Source organism: Castanea sativa, chromosome 9, assembly GCF_040712315.1.
Source record: "Castanea sativa cultivar Marrone di Chiusa Pesio chromosome 9, ASM4071231v1".
Lineage (NCBI taxonomy): Eukaryota > Viridiplantae > Streptophyta > Magnoliopsida > Fagales > Fagaceae > Castanea > Castanea sativa.
The window spans coordinates 30,380,171-30,407,646 of record NC_134021.1 but is presented as its reverse complement, the minus strand read 5'-3'; the positions used below and the strand labels follow the sequence as shown (position 1 = coordinate 30,407,646).

Sequence of the window (27,476 nt, the reverse complement as noted above, 5' to 3'; positions counted from 1 at the left end):
AGGAGAATGTTCATCCACATGGATAAGTATTTTCCTAATCAAAGCAATGCATTGTAAGAATTCAACTAAATTAAAATGCAATGGAGCTCCTTTAAGAATGATAGAATCTCGCCTTCACTATCATTCCTTTTGGAAGGATTTAGTTCAATATGTTATGAGTCTTTTTCCTCATTAAGGATGTCATAATAGGAAACCAGATGAACAGTTTTCACTAAATTATTTTGGAGGAAACCTTAGGGCAAAAACTTGACTAAGGGCAAAAACTCAAGTTGAGTGACAAGAATTTGGGATTTTTCAACAAATGAATGATTGTATTGCAATTTGGCCTTTGGATTTCTAGCTTCTTGATGTCTTACTCCTTTGATCAAGAATGAGGCACGTTTCACAATCTTCTTGATTTTTGAGCGACTAATTAAATATGGGAGGAGCATTTGTTCGTCAAGTCACCATTGTACATCCTTTTTCTTCATATGTCATTAAATTAATAACATAAAATGAATCATGGTTTGGGAAAAATTATTAGAAAGTATGGGAGCATTACTTCCTCCTCTCACATGAAGGATAAGCCCCATAGTAAAACCCACATTTGAAGCCCACTCCTTATGTGAGAGGAGGGAGTATTGCTCTAGGAGTATATAAGTATTAACCATAGTTTGGACTCCTTTATGGTGGCTAGATGGACACGTGCTTGAGAGAACCAAATTGAATGAGTGTGGTGTTTGACCCTTGGAAACATCATTACACCATTTAATCTATGAATAGAAAATGAAAGTTTTTCTTACCCTCTAATAAACTAAAATGCACCAACTAGAAATTTTATGGTTACCCAATATGATAGTGCAAAACTCATTTTTTTTTTCTACTCTAATGAAACAATAAGTTTTAATTCTTGCAGTGACACCAAGAGGGACTATAAATTTGGAGTGTAAAACATTAAAAAATTGCTCGTGGGCCCTAAGAGATGGTCTTTCTATGGCTAGATCCTTAAACATTGATAATAAATTTATTATCAGTGTGGATGCATCTTTAGTTTTTTTTTTTTTTTTTTGGGCCGAATGTGGATGCATCTGCAGTTTTTAACCCAGCCTATTGCGGATGATTGCCGGAACATTTTCCGAGCTTTCCAAGAGCTCAACCAGGGAAACCAACGATGTTGCTGATGCTCTTGCAAAACTTGGCCGCTGCCAATCTGCACCTTTTGTCTATTATGTAATTCCTTTTGATATTATAGAGATCTTATCCTCTGACTCTAATGCCATAATATGTACCCATTTTATTCGGGCCACAATTGCTAATAATTAATATTATTATCCCCGTATTTTACCCCAAAAAAATCAGCCTCTCTAGAAACAATTAGAATTAAAATTCTCTAGGAATCACCTCTCCCAAACTTTACTTACGTGGGAGCTTTATACATTGGGTTTAACCTTTTTATAGATAACTCATATCAAACACAATGAAAATAATTTGAAAACCACCATAAGAACTGAACCAGCACACATGTTGAGAACATTGGCCATACAAGAGAACGTAGATAAAATTATGACAATCCACAGCTGGAGAATAACACGAGGGATGCAGAAGGATAGACAGAATTTTTATGCTTCAACGGCCGACTTTCAGTAATCTTCTCCTTCATCCTCATCATCATCAGCTCCTTCTGCCCCAACTTCCTCATAGTCTTTCTCCAGAGCAGCAAGATCCTCACGGGCTTCTGAGAACTCACCTTCCTCCATGCCTTCACCAACGTACCAGTGGACAAAAGCCCTCTTGGCATACATGAGGTCAAATTTGTGGTCAATCCGAGAAAAAACCTCTGCCACAGCTGTATTGTTGCTTATCATACAAACTGCACGCTGAACCTTAGCAAGATCACCCCCAGGTACCACTGTTGGGGGCTGGTAGTTGATGCCACATTTGAAACCAGTTGGGCACCTGCAAGTACATGTATGACAGTAACTCAGATCACAAGAAATAGAAATGACAGATAAATCAAATGTTTTTTCCCCTAGACTCAAAATACTTTATCATCACCTCTTAATATTTATGATACCTCTACTTATATATATCATCAATCACAGGAAACCACACTCCTAGAATAGTGACCTAGTTTCTTCTTCACCAAACAGATTATAGACAAAAGTGTTGCAGTTTCTAGTAGAGTGGCTTTATGTCATAATGTTACTACCAATACATTGCAACATATAGTGCATGGACCAAGACAAATAATATACAATAACTATCTATGCCCCAAAAAAGGATATCTTGTGTTCAGAACTTTACATTATTACCATCAGTGCAGGGATCATTTATATTTTAAACATGATTTTGCATAGCATGTTTGGAAATTGATCTGGAGTGTGGCGTATAGATGCCTTACTGGATTTAACTGGGCTAAAAATTACCTAAAATGAAGCAACTTCTTGGTGGTTTTACTCGAGCAATCCTTGAATGCTCACATCAACTATATTTGATGGGAAAAGAATGAGAATTCCCAAGAAAAACATAAAGATAACAACATTCTCATATGCGGACTGTAAGCTGAAATCTGAATAAGTTTAAAAGTTTGAAGATACTCAACAAAAATCTCTGCAAACCTGAGGGCAAGTTTTGTTGTATTCCTTCAGGTTATTTCAATTTTATTTCTTCGTTTGTGATAACATAAAATTGTAATTTGTAAGTTTAGATGTGTGAGTATTTCTTCTCTGTAAGCCACTTGCAGCTTTGTAATTTGGGTTCGAACTGTTTGGAGATTTTTTACTTTTTTTTTTTTTTTGGTCAAATAAACTTTCTTTAATAATCAGAAAACAAAAAAGATGAAAGAACTAACCAGTCAACAAATTGAACTGTCCGCTTTGTCTTAATAGTTGAAACAGCAGCATTCACATCCTTGGGTACAACATCCCCACGATACATCAAGCAGCATGCCATGTACTTCCCATGCCTTGGATCACACTTAGCCATCATACTTGAGGGCTCAAATACTGAACTTGTGATTTCGGGAACAGATAGCTGCTCATGGTAAGCCTTTGCAGCAGAGATAACCGGGGCATAAGATGAAAGCATAAAATGAATACGAGGATATGGTACAAGGTTTGTTTGAAACTCTGTAATGTCCACATTAATGGCACCATCAAACCTCAAGGAAGTGGTCAAAGAAGAGATGATTTGGGATATTAATCGATTTAAGTTGGTGTAAGTTGGCCTTTCAATGTCTAAGGATCTCCTGCAGATATCATATATAGCTTCGTTGTCCAAAAGCACAGCCACATCTGTGTGTTCAAGTAGAGAATGAGTTGAAAGCACACTGTTGTAAGGTTCCACTACTGCTGTAGATACCTGCACAATTAAATTGCTGTATCAGATTTTTGTATGCATGATTTGAGAACCATAGGGCAAAAAGAGAAATTTAATATGTATATCTACTAAAGGGGAAGACTCTCTAATATGTTAGTCTTAAAAAAAAGCTCTCTTCCCCCATGTCCTGTTTTTAGTCCAACATCATTTTAGTGTTTTAATACTACTTAAAATTCAGAAAGCCCCAAACTGAAAGCCTGAAATTTTCTGTTTAAACAAAGATTTGTAGAGGTGGCCATTTCTCAAGATTTAATACTATGCTTTCCCTATAGATTTTGAATAGGAAGGTAGCCACACCTGTTCCTTATGCATACAAAAAGACAGCTGCTGCATAAAAATTTATGGAGAGAGAATATAATTTAAAGACGTTTGCTATGTTTATCCAAAATGCATTTGAAGTACTCATCAAGAAAAAAATAAAATAAAATAATTTGAGAATGCACCTGAGGAGAAGGAAAGATGGTGAAGCCAAGTTTTGACTTTTTCCCGTAGTCTAGAGACAAGCGTTCCAGAAGCAATGAACCCAAACCAGAGCCAGTGCCACCACCAACAGCATTAAATACCAGAAACCCTTGCAAACCAGTGCAATTATCAGCCAATTTTCTCACTCGATCAAGGCACAGGTCAACGATTTCCCTCCCAACTGCAGCATAACAACATAAAATAAATGGTTTATAAGCCAATGAAATAGGCAGCGTAGTTAACATTACAATAGAAATTTATAAATACCAGTATAATGTCCCCTAGCAAAATTGTTAGCAGCATCTTCCTTGCCAGAAATAAGTTGGTCAGGATGAAAAAGTTGTCTGTAAGTTCCAGTCCTAACTTCATCAATGACCGTCGGTTCCAGATCAACAAATATAGCTCTAGGCACGTGCTTGCCAGAACCAGTCTCGCTAAAGAAGGTGTTAAACGCATCATGTGCAACACCTACTGAGGTGTCGCTGCAAAATGTTGATAAAGCTAATCATTAGGTCAAAGAAGAAGAGTGCATATCAAAAATTCCCCGTACAGAATTTTTGTTATTTGGAAAAATGAGTTCTAAAGTTAGTACCCACTACATATACAAATTGGATACTCCTGGCTACATGTGTTGTGTTATAGCAATTTTCATGCATTTGCAAACCAATTAATGCCCACACAAACCATCAAAGTCTGTTTATTGGCGGGTCATTGCAATTTTTGCAAATTATAATGGTGCGCTGCAGACTCAAGATAAGAAGTCATGTAGTTAGGACTTAGGAGGAGAAATAACAATGTATGTACGTAGTACTGATGACTCTAGATTTTATACTATAATTTATGGATTAATTTACACATGCTGTTCACCATGTTGATTAGGTACAATGTGATTCATTGAGAAAGGTCCAAGTTCATTAATTACATCGTTTTAAACAAGACAGGCTACATTGGTTGAATCAAGTATATATAGTGCATTGCCTGAACCATCAGAGAAACAATAAGTACTAATAAGATCGATAGAAATTGAGCATCCTTCAAAAATCCAAAAATCAAAAATAGTGACAATAATGAGAATAAATCCTCCATGCATTACTTATAATTAAGGGATATACCACAAGAAAAGCTAAATTAAAACATGGTGTAGCGAAAGGATAGGACAATTTAAAACACATTTCCATTTTTCCTTAATTCAATGCTATGGGTCTAAAAGTAGACCCATGACATCATCTGGTCCAGTACTACTAAACACTGGACCTCTAAGCTTGACCAATTTTTCTATGCATGTGACAGTGACAGTGACAGTCACAGATAAATGAGAAAGTACATATTGTTAAAGACAAATTAATGAGTGCCGTAATGTGGATTAGGAAATTAATTAATGAAGTGAAAGTCATTATGAAGAACGGTTCAAGAGCTGTGCGCTGCTGCATGCATTGGACCATTTCCTTTAAGAATAAATAACAGCATGATTATTATTCCTCATCCTCACGCAATTATTACTCGCTAAAGGAAACGAAATTTCAGATTGCCAATAAATCTTTTTTTTTTCTAATAATAAATTAATCTAAATGCTCTGATAGAAACAAAGACAAAAAAAAAAAAAAGAACTCACAGAATTGAACTGACAACGGGGCTCATTTTTTTAAAATTTTAGGGACAAAAAATGCGCTCGACACGTAAACTTTGGGAGTAGCAGCGTTAAAAAAATAGAGAGGCGATTGTTTTCAATATTTTCAAAACAAATTATAAATAGTTAATTATTATTGGTTATAATTTCCCGAAATATAGAGATTGGGGACTAAGGAAATATAAGTAAAGTGATATTAAGAGATAGTAAGAAGAGTATCAAATAAATATTAGAATTGTAGGAAGGTGAAGAGAGGAAAAGATGGTGGTTAAAACTATTATATCTATATGGTATACAAATACTACAATTATGGAAGTAGAAGACTCGGGTTTGTTTGGTTCGCAGAGAGAGAGAGAGAGAGAGACAGAGAGAAAGGCACCTGGGCATCGTTCCGTCAGGATGAATGCCATGCTCGAGACAGTACAGCTCCCAACATGAATTTCCCACCTGAACCCCTGCTTGTCCTATATGTATGCTTATGATTTCTCTCATCTCTCTCTCTCTCTCTCTCTCTGTTTCCGTTTGCGTATTGCCTGAAATTAATAAAGACAGAAAGAGGAATAATAAAAGTTAGAAGATATTTTGCCCTCAAGTCCCAACCCCAAATGTTTTTTTTTTTTTTTTGATCGGACCAACCCTAACTGTTAGCAAAAAAAAAATGTCCCACCCCCAACTAAACTAAAAGTTATCACTTTTCTTTTTCTTTTTTTGTTGCTAATCACCAAACTTTATGACTTATTATTATAATCAAATAAATAAATGACGACTGATAAATCAAGGGCGACGAGGTCAACAAAAGATATGCTTCTTGTTTTCTCTTTTTTTTTTCCTTCTCAAAAAAAATTAGAATTTTAATTTATATATAGTTGACAGATGATTGATTTTTATTATCACAATAAAATATTAGTTAATTAATTTTTTGTGTAAATAAATTCGTTAAGACAATAAATTTTATATTTTTTAAGAGAATATTAATTTATAGCATCTGTTTTAAAAATAATTCTTTATTATCATATTAAAACATTAATTAATTTTAAAAATAAGCAAAATTGACCCAAATCTTTTATCCAAACTATTCGGAATCACTAATTTTTTTGGCTGAGTTTGGAGCGACAGATTTATACAAGGTTAACATCGTTGTTTTGTTTGATATATTGTTGTAATAAAGGCAACAATGCCCAATTTTGGGATCGGGAGTTGGGACCGCCACGGGAGACAAGTGTGTGGTGCAGAAGTGGAGTTCGGCACAGCTCTTTGATTGTCGCTTTCCTTTCCTTGCAGTTAGTTAAGGTTCCCACTCATCCACTTGCCTATTGTTCATTGTACTTTTACCCATTTCCCACCTTCTCATCAATGCTTTCTTTTTTTTTCTTTTTTGTTATTATATGAGATTCACATGTCAATTGCTTGTTATTTAGGTTGTTAGATTTTTTTTTTTATACCCATATTATCATTATTACAATAATTTTGAAACACAAAAATATTCATAACTACCAATGTGACAAAGAAGTTTTTTTTTTTAGTGTCATATATTTTCTTTTTTTAATAAATTTTGAATAAATTTGTTTCGAAGACTTGTAGATAAACTATCAAAAAAAATTATAAGTAGGTAAACTATCTATATAATTAATAAGACTTAAACACTTTTTACATAGAAAAGATAATCACTTAACGCAACAACTTTTAAGATTCAATTATTTAAAACATAAATTTATAATATATGATAAAAATAATGAAAACAAACAGGGTAAAATACACTAACTACTACTTTGGTTTCAGCTAATATATATATATAGCAGAAATTAAAAGAAAATCCAATTAGATTTTAAATTAGAATTTAATTAAAGTCTAATTTTGTGTTACGGGTCTCATTTAATCTAAACTTTTAAATTTTGTGCCAAGTGAGTTAATTCAATGTAAAAATTAAATTGTAGTAAAAATTTAATTTTGTGCCACATATCCCATCTATTCTAAATTTTTTAATTTTTATACTAAGTGAGTTAATTCAATGTAGAAAACGAGGCGTCCAATATAAATAAACCATAAAAACCTAATAATATACCATGACTATATACAATCCATTACTAACTAGGTAATATATATATATATATATATATATATATATATATATATATATATATATATATATATATATATATATATATATATTCAAGGCATAGTGAAAATTCAATTAGAATCAAAATTGAATTTTGCTTTTGTTAGCTTTCCATACAAATTAAATTGTTTATATTTTTGTTATTATTTTTTCTCTAAACTAATGAGCATATTTTTTTATACCGATCTATTTAGATATTTTGTATGCGAAGATTTTGAACGTTACAAACTGTTATTAAGTTGAACGATCTCATGCACCTATCCTCATTCAATTTAGGAGATACTATTGGACCAATTTTTTATTTTGTGTTGTATTTAAGAGAATTTCACAGACAATGGTTGTAAATTCATATTGTATATGTAGTATCCAATAGTGATTTTCAAAATTATGTATGTAATAGCAATGTAATGAGAAACTCGGCGTAACTAATATCACATAAAAGATATCATACCATTTTCAACCAAACTCATGAATTTAATGCTAAATATTTCTTCCAGCAGATGACATCATACAGTTGATATTATCCATCAACGTCAGGACAACTACTGTTGTGCAGCTGTTAGCTGCAGCAGCTATTGTTATACTGCTGTCAGTTGCAGCAGCTACTGTTGTACTACTGTCAGCAGTAGCAGCTACTGATGTACTACTGTGTCAGTTGCTATACAGGTATAGTAACAGCCTTAAAGTTTTAGATTTCTTCTTTTGGCTAAAAACCAAGACCAACTAAAGAAATCACTCATTTTAGTAAAGATCTTTCCTTATTTGCTGACTATTCCTTCAACTAAATCTCATTTAGTTATATAAAGAGACCAAGCAACACACAAGAACACACACCCATAACCCCATCAAGCACTCACTGTCTCACTCTCTTATTTTGAAACTTCATTATTTTGCAATCCATAAACACATTTTCATCTCTTTCTCCACTTTTCTTACAAAATCTCTTTTCTTAGAAAGCATCATAACCCATAACATAACACAAAAGACCACTCTAGCAGCAATTATAAACTTATGTATTTGCTATATTTAACTTCCATGTCTCTCATACTTCCATATATTTTACAAATACATTCTTCACAAACTATCCATACATACTTCCCGTATATTTGCTCATACATATTACAAACATCACATCTCACAAAACATATATATTTCTTACTATCTCCATATATCTTAAAACATATCAAACACTCTTCCAACAACATTTTATCAAAATTCTTTCTCATAGAAGGCATATATTTATAATGCTAAAAGCCCTTCTTATGAAAGGCACAAACTTATAATACTAAAAATCATTCTTATAGAAGGCAATATCACTCATATTTGACTAAAAAATAAAAGAGCATTACATGAGAAAAATCATTTAAGTTCATGATAAAGGGAATAAACTTAACCAACCTATGCACACGGTTGGACATATTCTCTCCCTCCAATTGTACCCATTTTTCCCCTTCAATTATGAAGTCACCATGAAGGACTTATATTATCATACTATATCACTAGACTCATTTTATTATATTGCTAAAATGTTATAAGCAGGGGTGTTCGCGGTGCGGTGCGGTTTTGGGCCATTTTTAGCACCGCACTTTGCAGTGCGGTTTAACTAAAACCATAACTGCACCGCACCTTATTTTTGCGGTCACATATGCAGTGCGGTGTGATATGGTTTAAAGTTTAGCCAAAACCATAACTGCACCGCACCTCATTTTTGCGGTCACATATGCAGTGCGGTGTATAAGATGCGGTTTGAATGATTTAAAGTTGGTATATTTTTTCGAATTTTGGGTTTTTTTTACCCAGCCCAAAACTAATTTTTCCCTTTGTTTTAGTCTAAGTTTTAAACTATTGAGTTAGGTTTTCTTTATTTTGGATTGGCTCTCCTAATCAACACTTGCTACGATTATCAAAAAAAATTTTAACTAGGGTTATTAAACTATTAAAAATATATTTAATATTAAAAATAATTAAATATATTAATATATAGAGAGGGTGCGGTGCAGTTTGTGCAGTTTTTTTATTATAAAACTGCAAACCGCACTTCACCATGCGGTGTGGTGCAAAATTACTTGCAATGCGGTGCGGTTATACCATTTTGCAGGCGGTTTTGGTGCGACTTTTGCAGTTTATGCGGTTTGGTGAACACCTCTAGTTATAAGTCCACTGATGTTATACAGCCAAAGCTGCAAACCACATAAAGGGTTGGAGCCACAAATCATATAAAGTGATGCAATAGTTGGGACCACAAACCATACTAAAATTAGTCAACGTTTCTCTATCTTTGAAATCACATTATTAAGTATATGTTAACTCATTATCACTATAACGCTAAATGCAAATTATTCTAATAATATCTTACTATTTAACAAATATGGATTCACTAATATTTCACTAATGAATACTAGCCTCATCGCATGCGTTTCACACGTGGTATGAGGCTCTTTTTATTTACTTATTTAATATTTTACTGTTATTTTTCAATTTGAATTTATCTATTATTAGTGAGGTTACAAAGAAAGAGATTTTTAAGAAACTAAATTTAAGGGGTAATTACACTAAACCTACTTGTGGTTTGGGCGAAAATCAGTTTGTCTACCCGTGGTTTGAAAAGTATCACTTAACTCACCTAAGGTATGTTCCGTTTGTTTTCCGTAACCCACCTTTATTAAAATCAAGGGTAAATAAGTATTTTTGCTCAAATTTTATATCTCTCTCCTCCCAAAACAAAAAATAGCACAAAAATGTAAGAGAAACAAGATTAAAAAGTGATATTGATCTCTCTCTCAATTCACATAAACCTTGAACATGAAGAATATACCCAAAAAAATAAAACCCAGATCAGAATATAAGAATACTTGTCCAAATCTGAGAAAATTTAATGCTATAAAAAAAACACTTTGTATTTATATCCTCATTCTATCCTCTGCAATACCCATTCCTTTTTTTTTTTCAAATCTCCCAACAACATTGAAGAATGAGTAACAACAGTTCACAAGAAAACATGAAGAACAATAATAATCATCGAAACTCAATTCTCGGAAAATCTTTGTTCATCAGAGCAGCTCTGTCTGGTCTTATAGCCGGCACGCTTCTCATTTCCGACTTCATTGGCTCAAGATCGGGAAACTCTCTGTTCTATTCCCTAGCCATTGTGAGAAACGGCGACGGCGAGCGGTCACTCTCCAACGCCGATCCAGCTCCAGGCCATTCTCCATTACGCCATGTCACGCATGGTCCCATAGCACTCTTTAGGGGAAATCATGGTTTCCTACGACTTGTTGAAGACCAGAGCTCCGTGCAACTTCCTAGTGTTCGGACTCAACCACGAATCACTGATGTGGACCTCGCTAAACCCACGTGGCAAAACGGTGTTCCTTGAGGAAGATCCAAAGTGGTTCCAGACGGTTCTTAAGGACTCACCGTACCTAAAGGCCCACCCAATCAAGTACCGAACCTAGCTCTCCCAGGCCGAAAGGGTACTTCGCCGAAGCGCCAGCGCCAGGTAGGATGGGTGCGATTTTCTTGGCGGCTGTCATGGCTCCCCCTCCAAACACTCCAAACCACAAAAAACACGTTGGTTTCACCACAGGTCTCTCTCGAAAAGTTTCTGAGTTTTGGGTGTTTTGATTCTTGTTATGTTGTGTTTTGGGGTTAAGAGGTGTTTTTGTAACGGATGGGCCTGAGGTGGGTTACAGAGATTGACGGAAATATACCACAAGTGGGTTAAGTGATACTTTTCAAACCACGGGTAGGCAAAGTGATTTTCATCCAAACCACAAGTGGGTTATGTGTAATTACCCCTAAATTTAAGATTTGAAAATGAGTAAACTGTTAGATTTAGTGTGTGCTAGTTTTTAGGGGAAAAAAATGTATCAAACGTATGCTATGTCCACAACATTTTTACAATATTTTTACAACAAATCATATGTGGTTAGTTGTTATTGGTTCAAATTTGAACCTAATACTGAGATTACCTTTTTGTCTCAATAATAACAATTACTACCAACCTGCCACTAAGTATTTATTGTGAAAATGTTGTGGACATTGCATTTCTCATATTTAAATAGAAAGTGTGCTAATTTTTAGGAAAAAAAGTTTCTTTGGTATTTTTTTTAAAATTTTGTTGAATTATAATTTTAACCCTATTTTTTATTTTTAAAAAATTAGACTAATTAGATTATGGGCATTTTTAACATTTTATAAAGGCATAACTAACTTTAGGAATTTTCTTAATATATAGAGATAAAAATATTGACAAATTGAACCCATCCCACTATACATTATTTGGACATGAACCACCACTGGATATGTATTATTTGGGCATAAACCACCACTGAACATACATATTATTTGGACATAAACCATAACTGGATATAGGGAAAATTATTGTGTACTCTTGGAGTACCATAAATGCATACTCCCTTCTCTCACATGGATGGTGGGTCCTACTAATTAAATTCATGGTGGGACCCACCATTCATGTGAGAGGAGGGAGTACGCATTTATGATACTTCGGGAGTACCTAATAATTTTCCCTGGATATAGACTATTTTGGACTCATCCCATTATTGGACATATGACACTTAATTAATTACGTTATAATATTGGACATCACTTAATATACATAATAATGATGTTCAACTCATCATTTACTTAAAGCTATTCAATTAAACATATTATTTATTTATTTTAACCATTATCACAATTCTTAGACTTTGGGCTTTATCTATTTTGTAGGCTTAAAAATACACTGAAAGCTATTGGTCTATGTGACCCAATATCGAGTTTTGGACTGAACTCTCCAAAACAAATCCGGGCTAGCAAAGTCATCCCTCCAATAGAAAACACGTGACTACATGCAAAAACGGCCCCCGAAAACCATAATGCCCATGCAATAGTGACTACCTTAGCTACCTTTTCTTCTTCAACTCTGTCAATCATTAGCATATTCCATAATAAATCTTGGAGTGACTGGCAACTAGACGTACTAATGGATGCCACAACTGTTGAACACAACTAGGCCTCCCTAACTTTAGGACAGTTCCATAGGATGTGTCCTAACGTCTCAACCTCTCTGCACTCATCACAAATGCATTCCTAAAGCACATTCTGTCTCATGAGGTTGACCTTCGTGGGTAGGATATCTCTACAGGCTCTCCACGTAAAGTGTCTAATCTTGTGTAGTATAGGAAGGCTCCAAACCTTTCTCCAGAAGCGTCGTACCTGACTATTATTTGAGCTAGCTCCATTATTAGCAGGATGAGAGAGCTTCACTGCTAGCGTATAGGCCCTACGCACGCTAAAGAGATCGTTTGGTGATACGGCCCAAATTAGCTTATCATTGTGGAGTTAAGAACTTAATGGAATGCTCTTAAACACCTTAGCTTATGTGGAAGGAACAGAACATCAAGGACCACTGACTTCCAACCTACAATTTTAGGGTTAATAAGTTCGCTCACCCTTGAATCTAAGTGCATGAAGTGTCTGTTTGGGACAAGCTTTTTTGCAATTTCAGCTTTTTTTTTATACTATTCATAGGTCTCACTGAACTATTCTGCTAGTATTATTCATGGGTCCCATTGTACTATTCAGCTAACTTTTACCTTTATCTACAATACTTTCAGTAAAAAGTTTTCAGTTTCAGCTAAATAAGCTATTCCTAAACGGACACGAAGTGTCAAGGAGAGATCGTTTTGTGTGTGGAGGCAATGGGTAACCATTTGTCGCCCTAGATCCAAATATTGGTACCATTACCCACCCTCCATCGCAATCCATCTCTAATCAAAGGTTGAGCAGCCATAATACTTCACTAAGTATGGGAAGGGTTGTTGCTAACAATAGCTTGAACGAAACCACACCTTGGGAAATACTTAGCCTTAAGAACTTGGTAAACCAGAGAATTGTGGTATGTTTGAGGCCTTCATCCTTGTTTTGCAAGAAGAGCCAAGTTGAATTGTTTTAGTTGCTTAAACCCCATACCTCCACAGGACTTTGGTTCACATAGCTTCTCCCAGCTAAACCAAGCTATTTTCTTCTCATCTTTCTTCTAACCCCCATCAAAAATTCTGAATCATACTCGTTAAATCTTCACAAAGAGAGTTTGGTATTTTAAAACAACTCATTGTGTAAATAGGTAGAACATGTGCAACTACTTTAATTTACACTTCCTTCCTTGCTTTAGATAGCACCTTCTCTTTCCAACCCATTTATTTCTTCCCAAGCTTCTCCTTGATACCATTAAAAGTATTCCGTTTGTTTCTCCCCGCAAGAAAAGGTAGGCCAAGGTACTTTTCGTGTTGTTTTTATGACTTGAGCGCCAAACCTACTTTGATCTCCTCTTGGACTTCTATAAAAGAGTATAGAAACTTTATAGATGTCAAAAAAAAACTCTTCTATACTCTTTTTACTTTTCCCTTTTATTCTATGCCAATTGTAGCCTCCTCCAACAGAAGAAATTCTATAGGTGAGCGTTAAAGAACTTTGAAAAGTACTCAAATTGATTACTTTATCTAAATTTTGCTTGTACTTTATTTGCTATAACCTACTTGTTCTTTGCTTAACTCTCGCTTAAGGGAGCTTACTTTTCTTTTCTTTTTTTATAACAAAAAAAGGATAGGGAGGCAATCAACATGGCAATCCTATCTTAATTAATTAATTAAGTGTTGATCCGAAAAGTTTGATTTCTCGAATTGCACTCACATTACACAATGATTTCTATTTTTTCATGGTCTTTTACTTTTAATTAAAGTAAGATAACTCACCCTACACATATTATATATATTCACAAATACACAACATTTCAAACAAAGTGAACAAAATTTCATAACTGTCATATTTTACTAATAAATACTTGAAATGTGATTTAGTTATTAAAAAAAATATATATATATATATATTAAAAATGATTTATTTAAAAAATAGCAACAAATTCTCATAAGGTTTGTGAAATAATAGAAATAGATAAAACAAAGTAAAAAGAAAACAAGAAATATATATTAATAAACTCTTGTATTCAAGTGGTCATCCACAAACTTTTTGATATCTCTTAGATGTGTTCAATAACAGTAAAGCAATTCCACATATATATAGAACCTTAGAAGAATGCTTGTAGAGTTCATGGCATAAGGTTGCAATAATGAGTACAATTATTAATATACGTTTCCCTTATAGTCTTTACATATTTCAGCTTTTACACATTCTAAATAACTTTTTTATTGCCCAAACTTTACACATTCAAATCAGACTTTATTTCTAATAAGGAGTTTATTAAAAGGAAGAATAATAATGATAGGATGACGGTGGGGGGTCGGGCCTCAAGACATTAAAGCTCAAATAAAAAAAATGATGTGATACAGTTAAGCCCATCCACCCGTGAACATATATAATACATTCATTCATTTTGATTTTTTTTTTTTGATAAACATTCATTTTGATTTTGATTTTGATTTGAATTTCCCTGGCTGTAAATGTAATTGCAAAAGCAAAAGCACAGGAAAGAGAGAGAAATGTACAAGTCGAAGCTGCAAGAGTTGTGCCACCAAAAATCATGGGGTTCACCGGAGTACGTGAGTACAAAGGACGGCCCAGACCACAACCCCTGCTTCACCGCCACTGCCGCTCTCACTATTAATTCTAATTCTCCTCCTCAAACCTTTCATTCTTCTAACCCTTGTAAGTCCTCCAAAGAGGCCCAAAATGACGCCGCTAGAGTCGCTTTCCTCCACTTTACTCAACCTCCACCACCACCACCTCCTTCCTTTACTATTCGCTCTTCTTTCGCTTCTTTTCCACAGCCTTCACTTCCCTCCTCTTCCTCTTCCTCTTCCTCTTCCTCATTCTCAGGTAACTATATTTAATTTAAACATTAACTTCTTTGAAATAAACCTTAAATCTTTCATTTTTAAGCAAAAATCACAAACCCCATTTAAATTTACAGCTTTTAAGAACCCACCCATTAAAAATTTATAATAAAATAAAAACTCATATAGAGAACTAGCGCTTTATTCTGGACAAATTTGGAGATTTTTACTCTCAAATATATATTGATGAACATATCAAGATTATACATCTCATCAATTTCTAAGCATATGGGTATAACATATGAAGCGTACCATGACATTTATTAATTTTATTTAATACTTTTATGAATGTTCATAAGCTCTGTATTTTGCTCAAAATTAATCCTGTTAGTCTAGTTAAGTACAAAACATCAATTAATGTAACCATTCATGTCATATTGATGGAGGGAACTTCTGCTGCATCTGCTGGAGGTTCTCTCAAGTTACTTCATCATCATGAAGGCCTTGCCACTTATCGAGTTCCTCGGTGATGGTTTGGTTTCACAACTTCTTACTCCAGTGTTGCAAGACCTTATTGGGCTTGGGGACAAACTCAACTTCTTGAACAAGAGCAGGTAGGATTGTGGAGGGAGTAACATTCTTTTCAAGCTTCAGCGCGAGGCATGACACATTGAATGTAGGATGAATTCAAGAATTGTAATTTCAATTAGTAGGCCACCTTCGCGATGAAATCATTTTTGTGGCAATGTGGTAATTGGTGTTGTACGAATACTTGGCTAGGGGCAGCCATTCCAACTACAAGTTAGGCCCATTGCAAGCATGCGACAAATGCCACCGGAAATAGTTCCCAAGAGTTTTAATTTTCATAAACAAACATCCTTTGGTAAATTAATCCTAGAGTGTATGCTCTAATTTCAGCTTTTAGAGGGACATTCTAAGCACAACCATATTATAGAAAAACAAGGGGAAAAGAAATAAAAATGGAAGTGGTGCATTAGGTACAACCATGCAACGTTGCATTTGCAGGAATACGGTCAATAATAGTACTTTCTAAAACATTGTGCCTTCCTCTCAGGTAAGTCAGGTCAGGGCCCCTTGATTGTATCTCCTGCGCACAAAGGAAAAGAAACTCCTGAGATCTCATCTTCTAGCTTGCAACCAAATGTCACTGCTGATCTGCAACAGCTTGTGGGAGCTACCATGAATTTGAACCCATGCACCAGGCAAGCTGGGGAGAACAGAGGTGAGGTTTCACAAAGCCCTTAGCATTTTATTTATGAAATCCATATTGCTATTTTGTTAGACCATCATTCTCGACTTAAGATTTGGTTTTTTATTTTTATAATTTTCCCCCTTTTTCACTTGCCAGGTTCATACTTTTTGTTTAGGCTAAAATGCACTTTAAGTTCGGGGTCACTTCTAAATCGGTCCATTGGCTTTCAAACTTTACAAGCTACACACTTGACTATTAGAATGTGTCCCTTATGCCATGGGCAGCCACATTTTCACCGTTTACCCACTTAAGAATGACTTTGTTTTTCTATTTTTCTGTCCAAAACAATGTCTTTTTGAGTGGGTTAACTGCAAGTTTCTAATAGATGATAATGAAAGGGGCAAACTTAGAGGGTGTATAAATGGTGTTTTAGCCATTTGTTTATGCTTCTTATATGCATGCAATTCTCTTTTGTGGCACTAACCTCCTCTTACACATAACTAGATCTAAAAGGACATTAATTGGAGTATTTGAAGGTTTAAATATTCTCAAATTCTCACCAAATCTATGACATAATTTGCATAAATAAAAGACTATGCCATTTTGAAATGTTGACTCATTACAACTACAGATTTTTTCAAGCTATATACATATGTGTGTGTGCATTTGTGGGCAAAGTTCATTAGAGTTGCATGTATCTTTCTCAGATTGCTAGGTAAATGATTTCCATGTTCGTACTGACGTGTATGACATTAATGGTATTTATGTCTCTAAGAGCCTTCTTGTTTGGACCTGATTACAGTGAGTATCGAAGTCAGCCTTAATCAGCCCTCCACTCTATCTTCAGGACCTGATACCTTTATAACATGTAACAGAGATTCTTCGGTGGACGCTTCATACGGCCTATCTTCACATTCTTCAACTAATTTGGTTATGGACTCAAGTCTTGTGCCGCCAGCTGAAACAATTATCTCATCCTGTAAAATGATATTTGTTCACCCGCACGTGCCAAACATGACAATTCCTAGGGGCTACACTATATTGCCCAAGAGTGATGATAAATGGGTTGCATTCTCCCCTAATTGAGATAGCAGGCTGACCAGTTTCGTTTGGTGATATTTATGAGCTCACAATTGTACATGCAACATTTATAAACATTTGATTTGACCTTCCTACATTGATATTTTCTTTTTCTTTTTTCTTTTTTTTGAGAAACACACACACACATATAGGGCCATTAAAGATGGCGTTAGCAACCGGAATAATCCTTTACATGCATAATGCATTGCTGTCTTTAGTGAGAATGCATTAACTGCTAATCGTTGGATTGATATTCCTCTTGGAGACACGTTAATATTGAGCAATCAATGTGAAATGGCACTATCGTCCCCTCCCCTCCTTTCCCAACAGGCTGCTTAGAACTTAAGCAAATTTCAGTAGCAGGCAAGCACCCTCAATTATCTGGTACTGCATCCTTGTAATTTTTTTTATCCAATTAGATTCTATCACACAATTAATTAAATTTAATCCTTTAAGGAACCAATCATAATCGTACATGATTGGCCTTAATCATACTAATCATTAGAATGCACATCAACCGTGGATATTTAATTCTCACTAGTCCTGTATAAGCTCATAATATGTCATTTTTTTGTTAGGACTTCTAGATTTATTTTTAATTAAGCATTTGAAAATCTAATAATAAAATTACAATTTTTTTCATAGGTTGTGAAACAATGATTTTTCTCTTGAAGTGAGGTTAAACATAGTTGCAAAATCTATAAAATGTCCCTCGTTAGCGAGCTTTGAATAAGTGAATGTTAATGTAAAAGAAGACATCCCAAATAACCTTTTCATTATCCAAATTTTACACATTTTAATCAGACTTTATTTCTAACAAGTTTATTAAAAAAAAGAAGAATAATAATGTAAGATGGGGTGGCGTGATCGGGCCTCAGGAAATTAAAGCCCAAATAAAAAAAATAATGTGATACAGTTAAGCCCATCCACCCGTGAACATATATAATTCACTCATTCATTTTAATTTTGATTTGAATTTACCTGGCTGTGAATGTAATTGCAAAAGCAAAAGCACAGGAAAGAGAGAGAAATGTACAAGTCGAAGCTACAAGAGCTGTGCCACCAGAAATCATGGAGTTTACCGGAGTACGTGAGTACAAAGGACGGCCCAGACCACAACCCCCGCTTCACCGCCACTGCCACTCTCACTATTAATTCTAGTTCTCCTCCTCAAACCTTTCATTCTTCTAACCCTTGTAAGTCTTCCAAAGAGGCCCAAAATGACGCCGCTAGAGTCGCTTTCCTCCACTTTACTCAACCTCCACCACCACCACCTCCTTCCGTTACTATTCGCTCTTATTCTTCTTTTGCTTCTTTTCCACAGCCTTCACTTTCCTCCTCTTCCTCTTCCTCTTCCTCATTCTCAGGTAACCATATTTAATTTAAACATTAACTTCTTTGAAATAAACCTTAAATCTTTCATTTTTAAGCAAAAACACAAAACCCCATTTAAATTTACAGCTTTTAAGAACCCACCCATTAAAAATTTATAATAATAAAAAAATCCCATATAAAGAACTAGTGCTCTATTCTGGATAAATTTGGAGATTTTTACTCTCAAATATATATTGATGAACATATCAATATTATACATCTCATCAATTTCTAAGCATATGGGTATAACATATGAAGCTTGCCATGACATTTATTAATTTTATTTAATACTTTTATGAATGTTCATAAGCTCTGTATTTTGCTCAAAATTAGTCCTGTTAGTTTAGTTAAGTACAAAACATCAATTAATGTAACCATTCATGTCATATTAATGTTGATACAAGTAATATTGTGCTATTGCCGGCAAACCTGGTTTGTTTGTTTGTTTTTTTGTTTTTGGGTTTGATGGTCGATGCCAAGAACAGTGATTCAGCCATTAGTGTGTTGATTTTCTTTTTGTTTTATTTTTTGGGTCTTACTCTTGTGTACATCTCATGAACTAGGATTGTGCTCTTTTTGCAGTTTCCTAATGAAATTCATTATGACCATGTCTGGATAATTTTTGATCCATATATCATGGAACATTACCTACTAGGACAGAAAACTGGATATAATATCAACTAGACATGGATTTAAGCAGTTTAATGCATTTGACTATGTGTCTATCTTTATGATTTTTCAGGTTCAAGATAAGAAATTTAGTTTCATGTGGAGTTCCTAAGGGTTGAGGGCCACAAGTCCATACAAAAGCATTCTCCTTTTTTTTTTTTACTTTCAATTTTAATGATTATATGTTAGTGAGTTAGCATTGCTTTGAAATTTGTAGGAACATTACTGGCTCACATGAATGAGAACTTCATCACCTAAGGTGAACCGTCACATCCCATATTGAGGCTAATATGAGAGAGCAAAAATATTGAAAAAAATGACAATTAAATTTTTCTTAGGTATAAATATTATTGTTTAGAATGCTGGAAGTTTCCTGAGTAAATATTGAAATTTTTTTGTACCAATACTTTAATGAGACAAAAGAATTATGATGTTGATTACATTCCAATATATTTGACTGATAGTTTTTGAAAATAAGAAAGTAGTGACACGGTTCATTGGTCTATGGAGTCTTCTAATATTCATTATTGACTAAGATATTGTAAATTTGGCTATATTTAAGACCTTGCTTAGGTGGGACATTCTTATGGAAAGATCAAAGTTAGTTTTTCCGGTAATAGCATCTTTAATTTATTACCCATTTATTTTTTTTGTGCAAGTTCGTCATAGTATCATCCAGAATACGTTGATTTCATTTTCTTGCAAGTCCTAGAGTTCTGATAACAAATTATGTATACCAATATGCATATGCTTATTTGACCCTTTTCATACAATTTCTTTGCATCCAACTCTTTAATTGATCTAAAAGTCGTTGGGCTAGAATTTCATTCTTACTTGTGTTAGATTTTATGTGGTTTGCTAGTTTATCTATTTATTTAATGGAAATAATGTGTTATGCTACGTCTACCGCCAAGATCCAAACCTGCAATGCACATACTTGAATAATTCACGTTGCTTTCATATCAGGTTCTCATTATTGCTGCAGGTTCTACTACTGGAAGTACTGATTTGGATATTGTATCTGCCACCAGGCAGGCAATGCAACCAAAGACGCAAGAAATATACCAAACTCCTCAGGTCAATGGAACCACCTTATATGTGAACAATGATTCTAGAGGTAAGGAAAATTATTTCAGTGCTTCAGATCCAACCAGAGATACCATGGTTACAGAAACCAATTCCTTGTGTATCATGTGCAGAGCTCATATGGAGCCACTGTATTATTTATTGTTGTGCTGCTCAATTTTGTTCTCTCATTATTTGGGCTGGCTTGGGTTTTTCTAGATACTATTTTCAATGCGTGCAGTTAGAGTGGTAGAGTGCGTAATACCTGATGGGTTCACATGCTTTATATGATTGCATCTTTACCTGTATGTTGGAACTTATAATGGAATGGAATATTTGAAGGGGTGGAGTGATCCTTGTGTGACATCAATGCAACTTTTTTGTGCTCTTTGTTTGCCTAGATTGCTAGTTCCTCCACTTCTCTACTGATTCCCTATGTGTTTTTTTTTATTGGTAAATTACGCACACACCCAATGGGTCTTAAATGTTCTCCATCCCGTTATTATTGGAGCAGGAAATGTCAGTTGAGGTGTAGCTCAATGGCATTATATTTCTTTCTTTTTTTTTAGTTGTTCCTCTCTTGTCTACTCCTTGACACCTGTGTGCTTGACTGGAACCCCCTCAGTCTCTTTTTAAATTGATTCTTTCTTTATAATAACCACGTGCTACATTAGCTTCATTCATGGTTACTGATGTTTCTTACGTTGATATGTTTTGAACATGTTATTCTTTGTTTCACGACATGTTATATGTCAGGACTTACAATTTTCAATTTCTTTCGTGAGTCATAGATATTCAGCATTTTTACAAGAACCAGCTGCAAAACTATGCTCAAAAGAGAAGTCTCTGTCTACCTGTATACTCTTGTGAACGTGAAGGCCCTCCTCATGCTAGTCGCTTCAGGTGTAAGGTCACAGTTGACAGACAGACCTATGAGAGCCCAGAATTCTTTTCCACATCGAAGGATGCTGAACATGCAGCTGCAAAAGTCGCTTTGACATCATTGGTGCCAGATGGAGCTAAAGAGGCTAGTCTTCTGTTTCCTGTGGCCATTTGTATAACTTTTTGTATCCTTAGGAATTAATTATTCTAGTGCATCTCTATTCACTCTCTCTGTGGGTTGAATCTGTGTTATTCTTTCCAATTTTTTAATCTTGGTTTTTCAATTTTTCAGGATGATTCTGGTCCCTACAAAAACCTTCTACAAGAGTTGGTTCAAAAAGAAGGGTTTTCTCTACCAGTTTATGATACAAATAGATTTGGTGAAGTTCATGTACCAGTTTTTGTTTCAACTGTGGAGATAGAAGGGGAGGTTTTTAAAGGACATGAAGCAAGGACCAAAAAGCAGGCAGAGATGAATGCAGCAAAGATTGCTTACACTACTCTGAAACAGCGTAAGTGTATATTTCTTTCAACACTATTAGTTTCAGGATTGGTGTTAACCTTAAGTAAACCTTTTTCCTTCTAATGCTTCTGTTTATACGTAGATGTTGCATCCTATATGAACATCAGAGACACATAGGTATCAAATTGACATGGAGTAGTTCCTCTTATAAACTTAAATCGTAGGACATGTAATTCTTCTATAGCACCAGGTAGATTCACACTTGGTTGTTGATTTATAAGATGGAAGAGTGTCTTTAGAAGGTAATTGCATAATGCATGTAATTATTATTTTAACCATGAACCTCTTTTAGTAAGCACCTCATAAAATTTATGAGTATAAAGCCACTCAGTGGATATTTATTTAATGCACATTGTTTTGTTAAAAAAGTAATACTCATCTTTGTAGGGTATAATACCTAGTTATTGTTCATATATGGAATTACATACATACATATATATGTGTGTGTGTGAAATTGAGTGGGAATTGTATCCCCAAGGTTTCTGTATGACCAAAAAAAAATGGTAAGATGTCATTAATGTGGATAATTTCTTGGTTTTATTTATTTATTGGTAAGTTACACATACACGGGTATGGTTTCAACCTATGACCCTACCCTCGATCTTGTTTCTACAAGGGAAGTTGGTGCCATTTGAGTTAGTTCTCATTGGCATAATTTCTCAGGTTTATATACTGAAATCTCAAAAGGAAGCCCTTCCTCAAACCAGAATTGGAACTTCTTTTTTGAGATAGTGAGAGACCTATTTTTGCCTAGGTCTTTAATGTACAGAAGTTGCATGGAGAAGTTTCTTTTTTATTTTTACCCTCTTGAACGTTGATGATTGTCATCTTTATCTTTTCCAAATTTATATTGATCATCTTTTGATACCTTAGTTTGGTCACCCCACTCAATGAAAAAGCTAAAGCCCACACCAAAAAGGTCCAAAAGTAGACCTTGGCAGTCGCACATAGAATTTATGCGTGGATACTGAAAGGATCAAGGTGGTGTTTGGGGTGAAGTTTTTGAGTGTTAGAGATATAGGGCTGATGACGAAACTAGCCTAGGGTTGGGAATGGATGAGTGTGACAAGTATTACTGTGGGATGTATTAGAGAATGGGATTAGGATATGAGAGTGTTGAAAAATGGTGTGTTAGAGAGGGTGAGAGAGAGTTTAAGAGAGAAATGAAGAAAATACCTTTGTGATTGGACAGGGAGCTCAAATTTCATGTTTTACGCACCATGTCATGTGTGATTGGATGGCTGCCTTAAGTGGCCATTCATTTTCATTGATTTTTTTATTTCCCCTTAGTGTGTGTGTGTGTGTGTGTGTGTGTGTGTGAGAGAGAGAGAGAGAGGGAGGGAGAGAGGGAGAGGGAGTTTAAGAGAAAAATGAAGAAAATACCTTTGTGATTGGACGGGGAGCTTAAATTTCATGTTTTACGCACCATGTGTGATTGGATGGCTGCCTTAAGTGGCCATTCATTTTCATTGATTTTTTATTTCCCCTTAGTACATTGTCTGTGTACCAAGGGATTTTTGTATGTTTCATATCATTATTTACTTATCCAAAAAAAAAAAAAAAAAAGAGAGAAGAAAAAGAGTGTGATGAAGAAAAGGCATTGCTATTCAATTAATGAGCTTAGGGTTTTATAATTGGTGTCTTATAGATGGACTTCTTCAATTCCTATCAGTTGTTCATTTAGCACATGTTAAAGATGGTTATTTCCATATTTAACAAAATGCATCACTATTCAATTAATGGGCTTAGGGTTTTACAATTGGTGTCTTATACATGGACTTCAATTCCTATTGGTTGTTCATTTAACACCAGTGTTGGTAAAAGAGTGGGTTGCACTTAAGCGCAAAGGCCTTTTGGAGCCTAGGTGCAAAGTGCAAGCGCGCCTCTTATTGAAGTGAAGTGCACATTTTGAAAAAATAATTTAATAAATTTTAAAATAATTATTAATGAGAAATACAACAATCAAATTATCATATAAATTGAAATAAAACATTTCATATAAATCATATAATATTTAGATAAGCCCTCCTTCTGCAATTTTAACACGAAAAATGCCAATCAAGTCATTTTAATTTTTTTTTGGATAAACTAGATATGAGTACTTCCATGTAATATTCTTTGTTAAATCTCTGATAGCCATAATGCCCCATGAATAATCACTAATATTAGTTAATAATTTAATCACCTAATGACTATAAGTCTATAAGATATAGTGTGCTATGTTCAACATCAACTATTAAAGTAACCAAACAATTACGACACACACACACACGCATATTTATATATATATATATATATATATATATATATTATGTCATACTTTTTTCATGGATGAGGTAAGAATATCAGGACATAGCAATATGGTAATTGGTACCTAGAAAATATTCAAAAGGGAGTTGTGGGTTTTAGGACAAGTTACACTCAAAAAAATTTTTTTTTTGAATAATTTACACTAAAAATATGCCAAATCAATGGTTTATATTAATAATGTCAAGATCCTATAGTTTTGATTTAGTTTTGGTTCTCAACAAAAAAAAAAAATCCGTTTTGGTTTTTTTTTTTTTTTTTTTCTAAAAAAAGGGCTTCTTTGAATGTCTCACTTTAGAGGCAAAAAAGTGTTGGAGCCTTGGGGCTTTGCACTTCGTGCTTAAGCACGCCTTTACAAACATTGTTTTGTACATGTTAAATATGGTTATTCCCATATTTAACATGTGTTAAATGAGCTCCCAACTGATCTATTTAATCCTCACATGTGCTAATGATCCATGCATAGGCTGCAACTAACTACTCTAATTAACTATACTAATTTGCCTTGTTACATGAGATAACCCTATTCTGGAATTCCAACTTGAGTTCCCAGCTTGCCAACGTGCGCCATTAATCTTCAGAGACTGCTGTGCTAATTTGGAATCAATAGGATTGTCCAGGGCTGACCGGCACTTTGGTCCAGGAAGTGCCAGTCTGCAGCCTTGAAGTGTCAAATGGGGAAAAACTTTCTGTACTAAAGTGTTGTTCGGAGCTTTGGTTTAGTGATTCTGGATTTGCTCCAGTTTTGCTACTAAGAATCCCCCCCCCCCCCCCCTCTCTTAGAACAACTCGCCCTAAGGTGAGGGAACTTCTGCTGCATCTGCTGGAGGTTCCCTCAAGTTACTTCATCATCATGAAGGCCTTGCCACTTATTGAGTTCCTTAGTGATGGTTTGGTTTCACAACTTCTTACTCCAGTGTTGCAAGACCTTATTGGGCTTGGGGACAAACTCAACTTCTTGAACAAGAGCAGGTAGGATTGTGGAGGGAGTAACATTCTTTTCAAGCTTCAGCATGAGGCATGACACATTGAATGTAGGATGAATTCAAGAATTGTAATTTCAATTAGTAGGCCACCTTTGCGATGAAATCATTTTTGTGGCAATGTGGTAATTGGTGTTGTACAAATACTTGGCTAGGGGCAGCCATTCCAACTACAAGTTAGGCCTGTCGCAAGCATGCAACAAATGCCATCAGAAACAGTTCCCAAGAGTTTTAATTTTCATAAACAAACATCCTTTGGTAAATTAATCCTAGAGTGTATGCTCTATTTATCAAAAAATAAATAAATAATCCTAGAGTGTATGCTCTAATTTCAGCTTTTAGAGGGACATTCTAAGCATAACCATATTATAGAAAAACAAGGGGAAAAAAATAAAAATGGAAGTGGTGCATTAGGTACAACATTGCAACGTTGCATTTGCAGGAATATGGTCAATAATAGTACTTTTTAAAACATTGTTCCTTCCTCTCAGGTAAGCCAGGTCAGGGCCCCTTGATTGTATCTCCTGTGCACAAAGGAAAAGAAACTTATGAGATCTCATCTTCTAGCTTGCAACCAAATGTCACTGTTGATCTGCAACAGCTTGTTGGAGCTACCATGAATTTGAAACTATGCACCAGGCAAGCTGGGGAGAACAGAGGTGAGGTTTCACAAAGCCCTTAGCATTTTATTTATGAAATCCATATTGCTATTTTATTAGACCATCATTCTCTACTTAAGATTTGGTTTTTGATTTTTATAATTTTCCCCCTTTTTCACTTGCCAGGTTTATACTTTTTGTTTAGGCTAAAATGCACTTTAAGGTTGGGGTCACTTCTAAATCAGTCCATTGGCTTTCAAACTTTACAAGCTGCACACTTGACTATTAGAATGTGTCCCTAATGCTATGGGCAACCGCATTTTCACCGGTTTACCCACTTAAGAATGACTTTGTTTTTCTATTTTTCTATCCAAAACAATGTCATTTTTGAGTGGGTTAACTGCAAGTTTCTAATAGATGATAATGAAAGGGGCAAACTTAGAGGGTGTATAAATGGTGTTTTAGCCATTTGTTTATGCTTCTTATATGCATGCAATTGTCTTTTGTGGCACTAACCTCCTCTTACACATAACTAGATCTAAAAGGACATTAATTGGAGTATTTGAAGGTTTAAATATTCTCAAATTCTCACCAAATCTATGACATAATTTGCATAAATAAAAGACTATGCCATTTTGAAATGTTGACTCCTTACAACCATGGATTTTTTCAAGCTATATATGTGTGTGCGCATTTGTGAGCAAAGTTCATTAGAGTTGCATATATCTTTCTCAGATTGGTAGGTAAATGATTTCCATGTTGGCACTGACGTGTATGACATTATTGGTATTTATGTCTCTAAGAGCCTTCTCATTTGGACCTGATTACAGTGAGTACCGAAGTCAGCCTTAATCAGCCCTCCATTCTATCTTCAGGACCTGATACCTTTATAACATGTAACAGAGGTTCTTCGGTGGACGCTTCATATGGCCTATCTTCACATTCTTCAACTAATTTGGTTATGGACTCAAGTCTTGTGCCGCCAGCTGAAACAATTATCTCATCCTGTAAAAGGATATTTGTTCACCCGCACGTGCCAAACATGACAATTCCTAGGGGCTACACTATATTGCCCAAGAGTGATGATAAATGGGTTGCATTCTCCCCTAATTGAGATATCAGGCTGACCAGTTTCGTTTGGTGATATTTATGAGCTCACAATTGTTCATCCGACATTTATAAACATTTGATTTGACCATCCTACATTGCTATTTTCAACTTGCCATTAAAGATGGCATTAGCAACCGGAATAATCCTCTACATGCATTGCTGTCTTTAGTGAGAATGCAGTAACTGCTAATTGTTAGATTGATATTCCTCTTGGAGACACGTTAATATTGAGCAATCAATGTGAAATGGCACTATCGTCCCCTCCCCTCCCCTCCTTTCCCAACAGGCTGCTTAGAACTTAAACAAGTTTCAG

At 34.9% G+C, this 27,476-nt stretch overlaps 2 protein-coding genes and 1 pseudogene across 6 annotated transcripts; 2 read left to right on the top strand and 1 right to left on the bottom strand.

Annotated features, from left to right (window-relative positions):
- Positions 1–1,318: 1,318 nt before the first annotated feature.
- On the bottom strand, positions 1,319–6,064 carry LOC142611412 (tubulin alpha-5 chain). The gene is made up of 5 exons (XM_075783531.1): positions 5,826–6,064; positions 4,087–4,301; positions 3,801–4,000; positions 2,831–3,339; positions 1,319–1,935 (listed from the first exon to the last, which is right to left on the bottom strand). Exons 1-5 carry the CDS (start codon positions 5,936–5,938, stop codon positions 1,620–1,622), a joined length of 1,353 nt encoding a protein of 450 aa, XP_075639646.1. The 5' UTR covers positions 5,939–6,064; the 3' UTR covers positions 1,319–1,619.
- Positions 6,065–10,560: 4,496 nt separating this feature from the next.
- LOC142609028 (arabinogalactan O-methyltransferase 1-like) lies at positions 10,561–11,186 on the top strand (annotated as a pseudogene).
- A 2,787-nt stretch (positions 11,187–13,973) lies between these two features.
- On the top strand, positions 13,974–27,433 carry LOC142610884 (double-stranded RNA-binding protein 1). Of its 5 annotated transcripts, XM_075782855.1 has the most exons (7): positions 13,974–14,022; positions 15,041–15,401; positions 20,680–20,811; positions 21,551–21,786; positions 21,934–22,153; positions 25,946–26,113; positions 26,884–27,433. In XM_075782855.1, exons 2-7 carry the CDS (start codon positions 15,065–15,067, stop codon positions 27,165–27,167), a joined length of 1,377 nt encoding a protein of 458 aa, XP_075638970.1. In that variant the 5' UTR covers positions 13,974–14,022; positions 15,041–15,064; the 3' UTR covers positions 27,168–27,433. The 5 variants fall into 5 exon arrangements, with proteins under 5 accessions (XP_075638970.1, XP_075638973.1, XP_075638969.1 ...); XM_075782858.1 differs by lacking the exon at positions 13,974–14,022 and having other exon boundaries at positions 15,143–15,401; positions 20,661–20,811; XM_075782854.1 differs by lacking the exons at positions 13,974–14,022; positions 15,041–15,401 and adding an exon at positions 18,625–19,018.
- Positions 27,434–27,476: the final 43 nt, after the last annotated feature.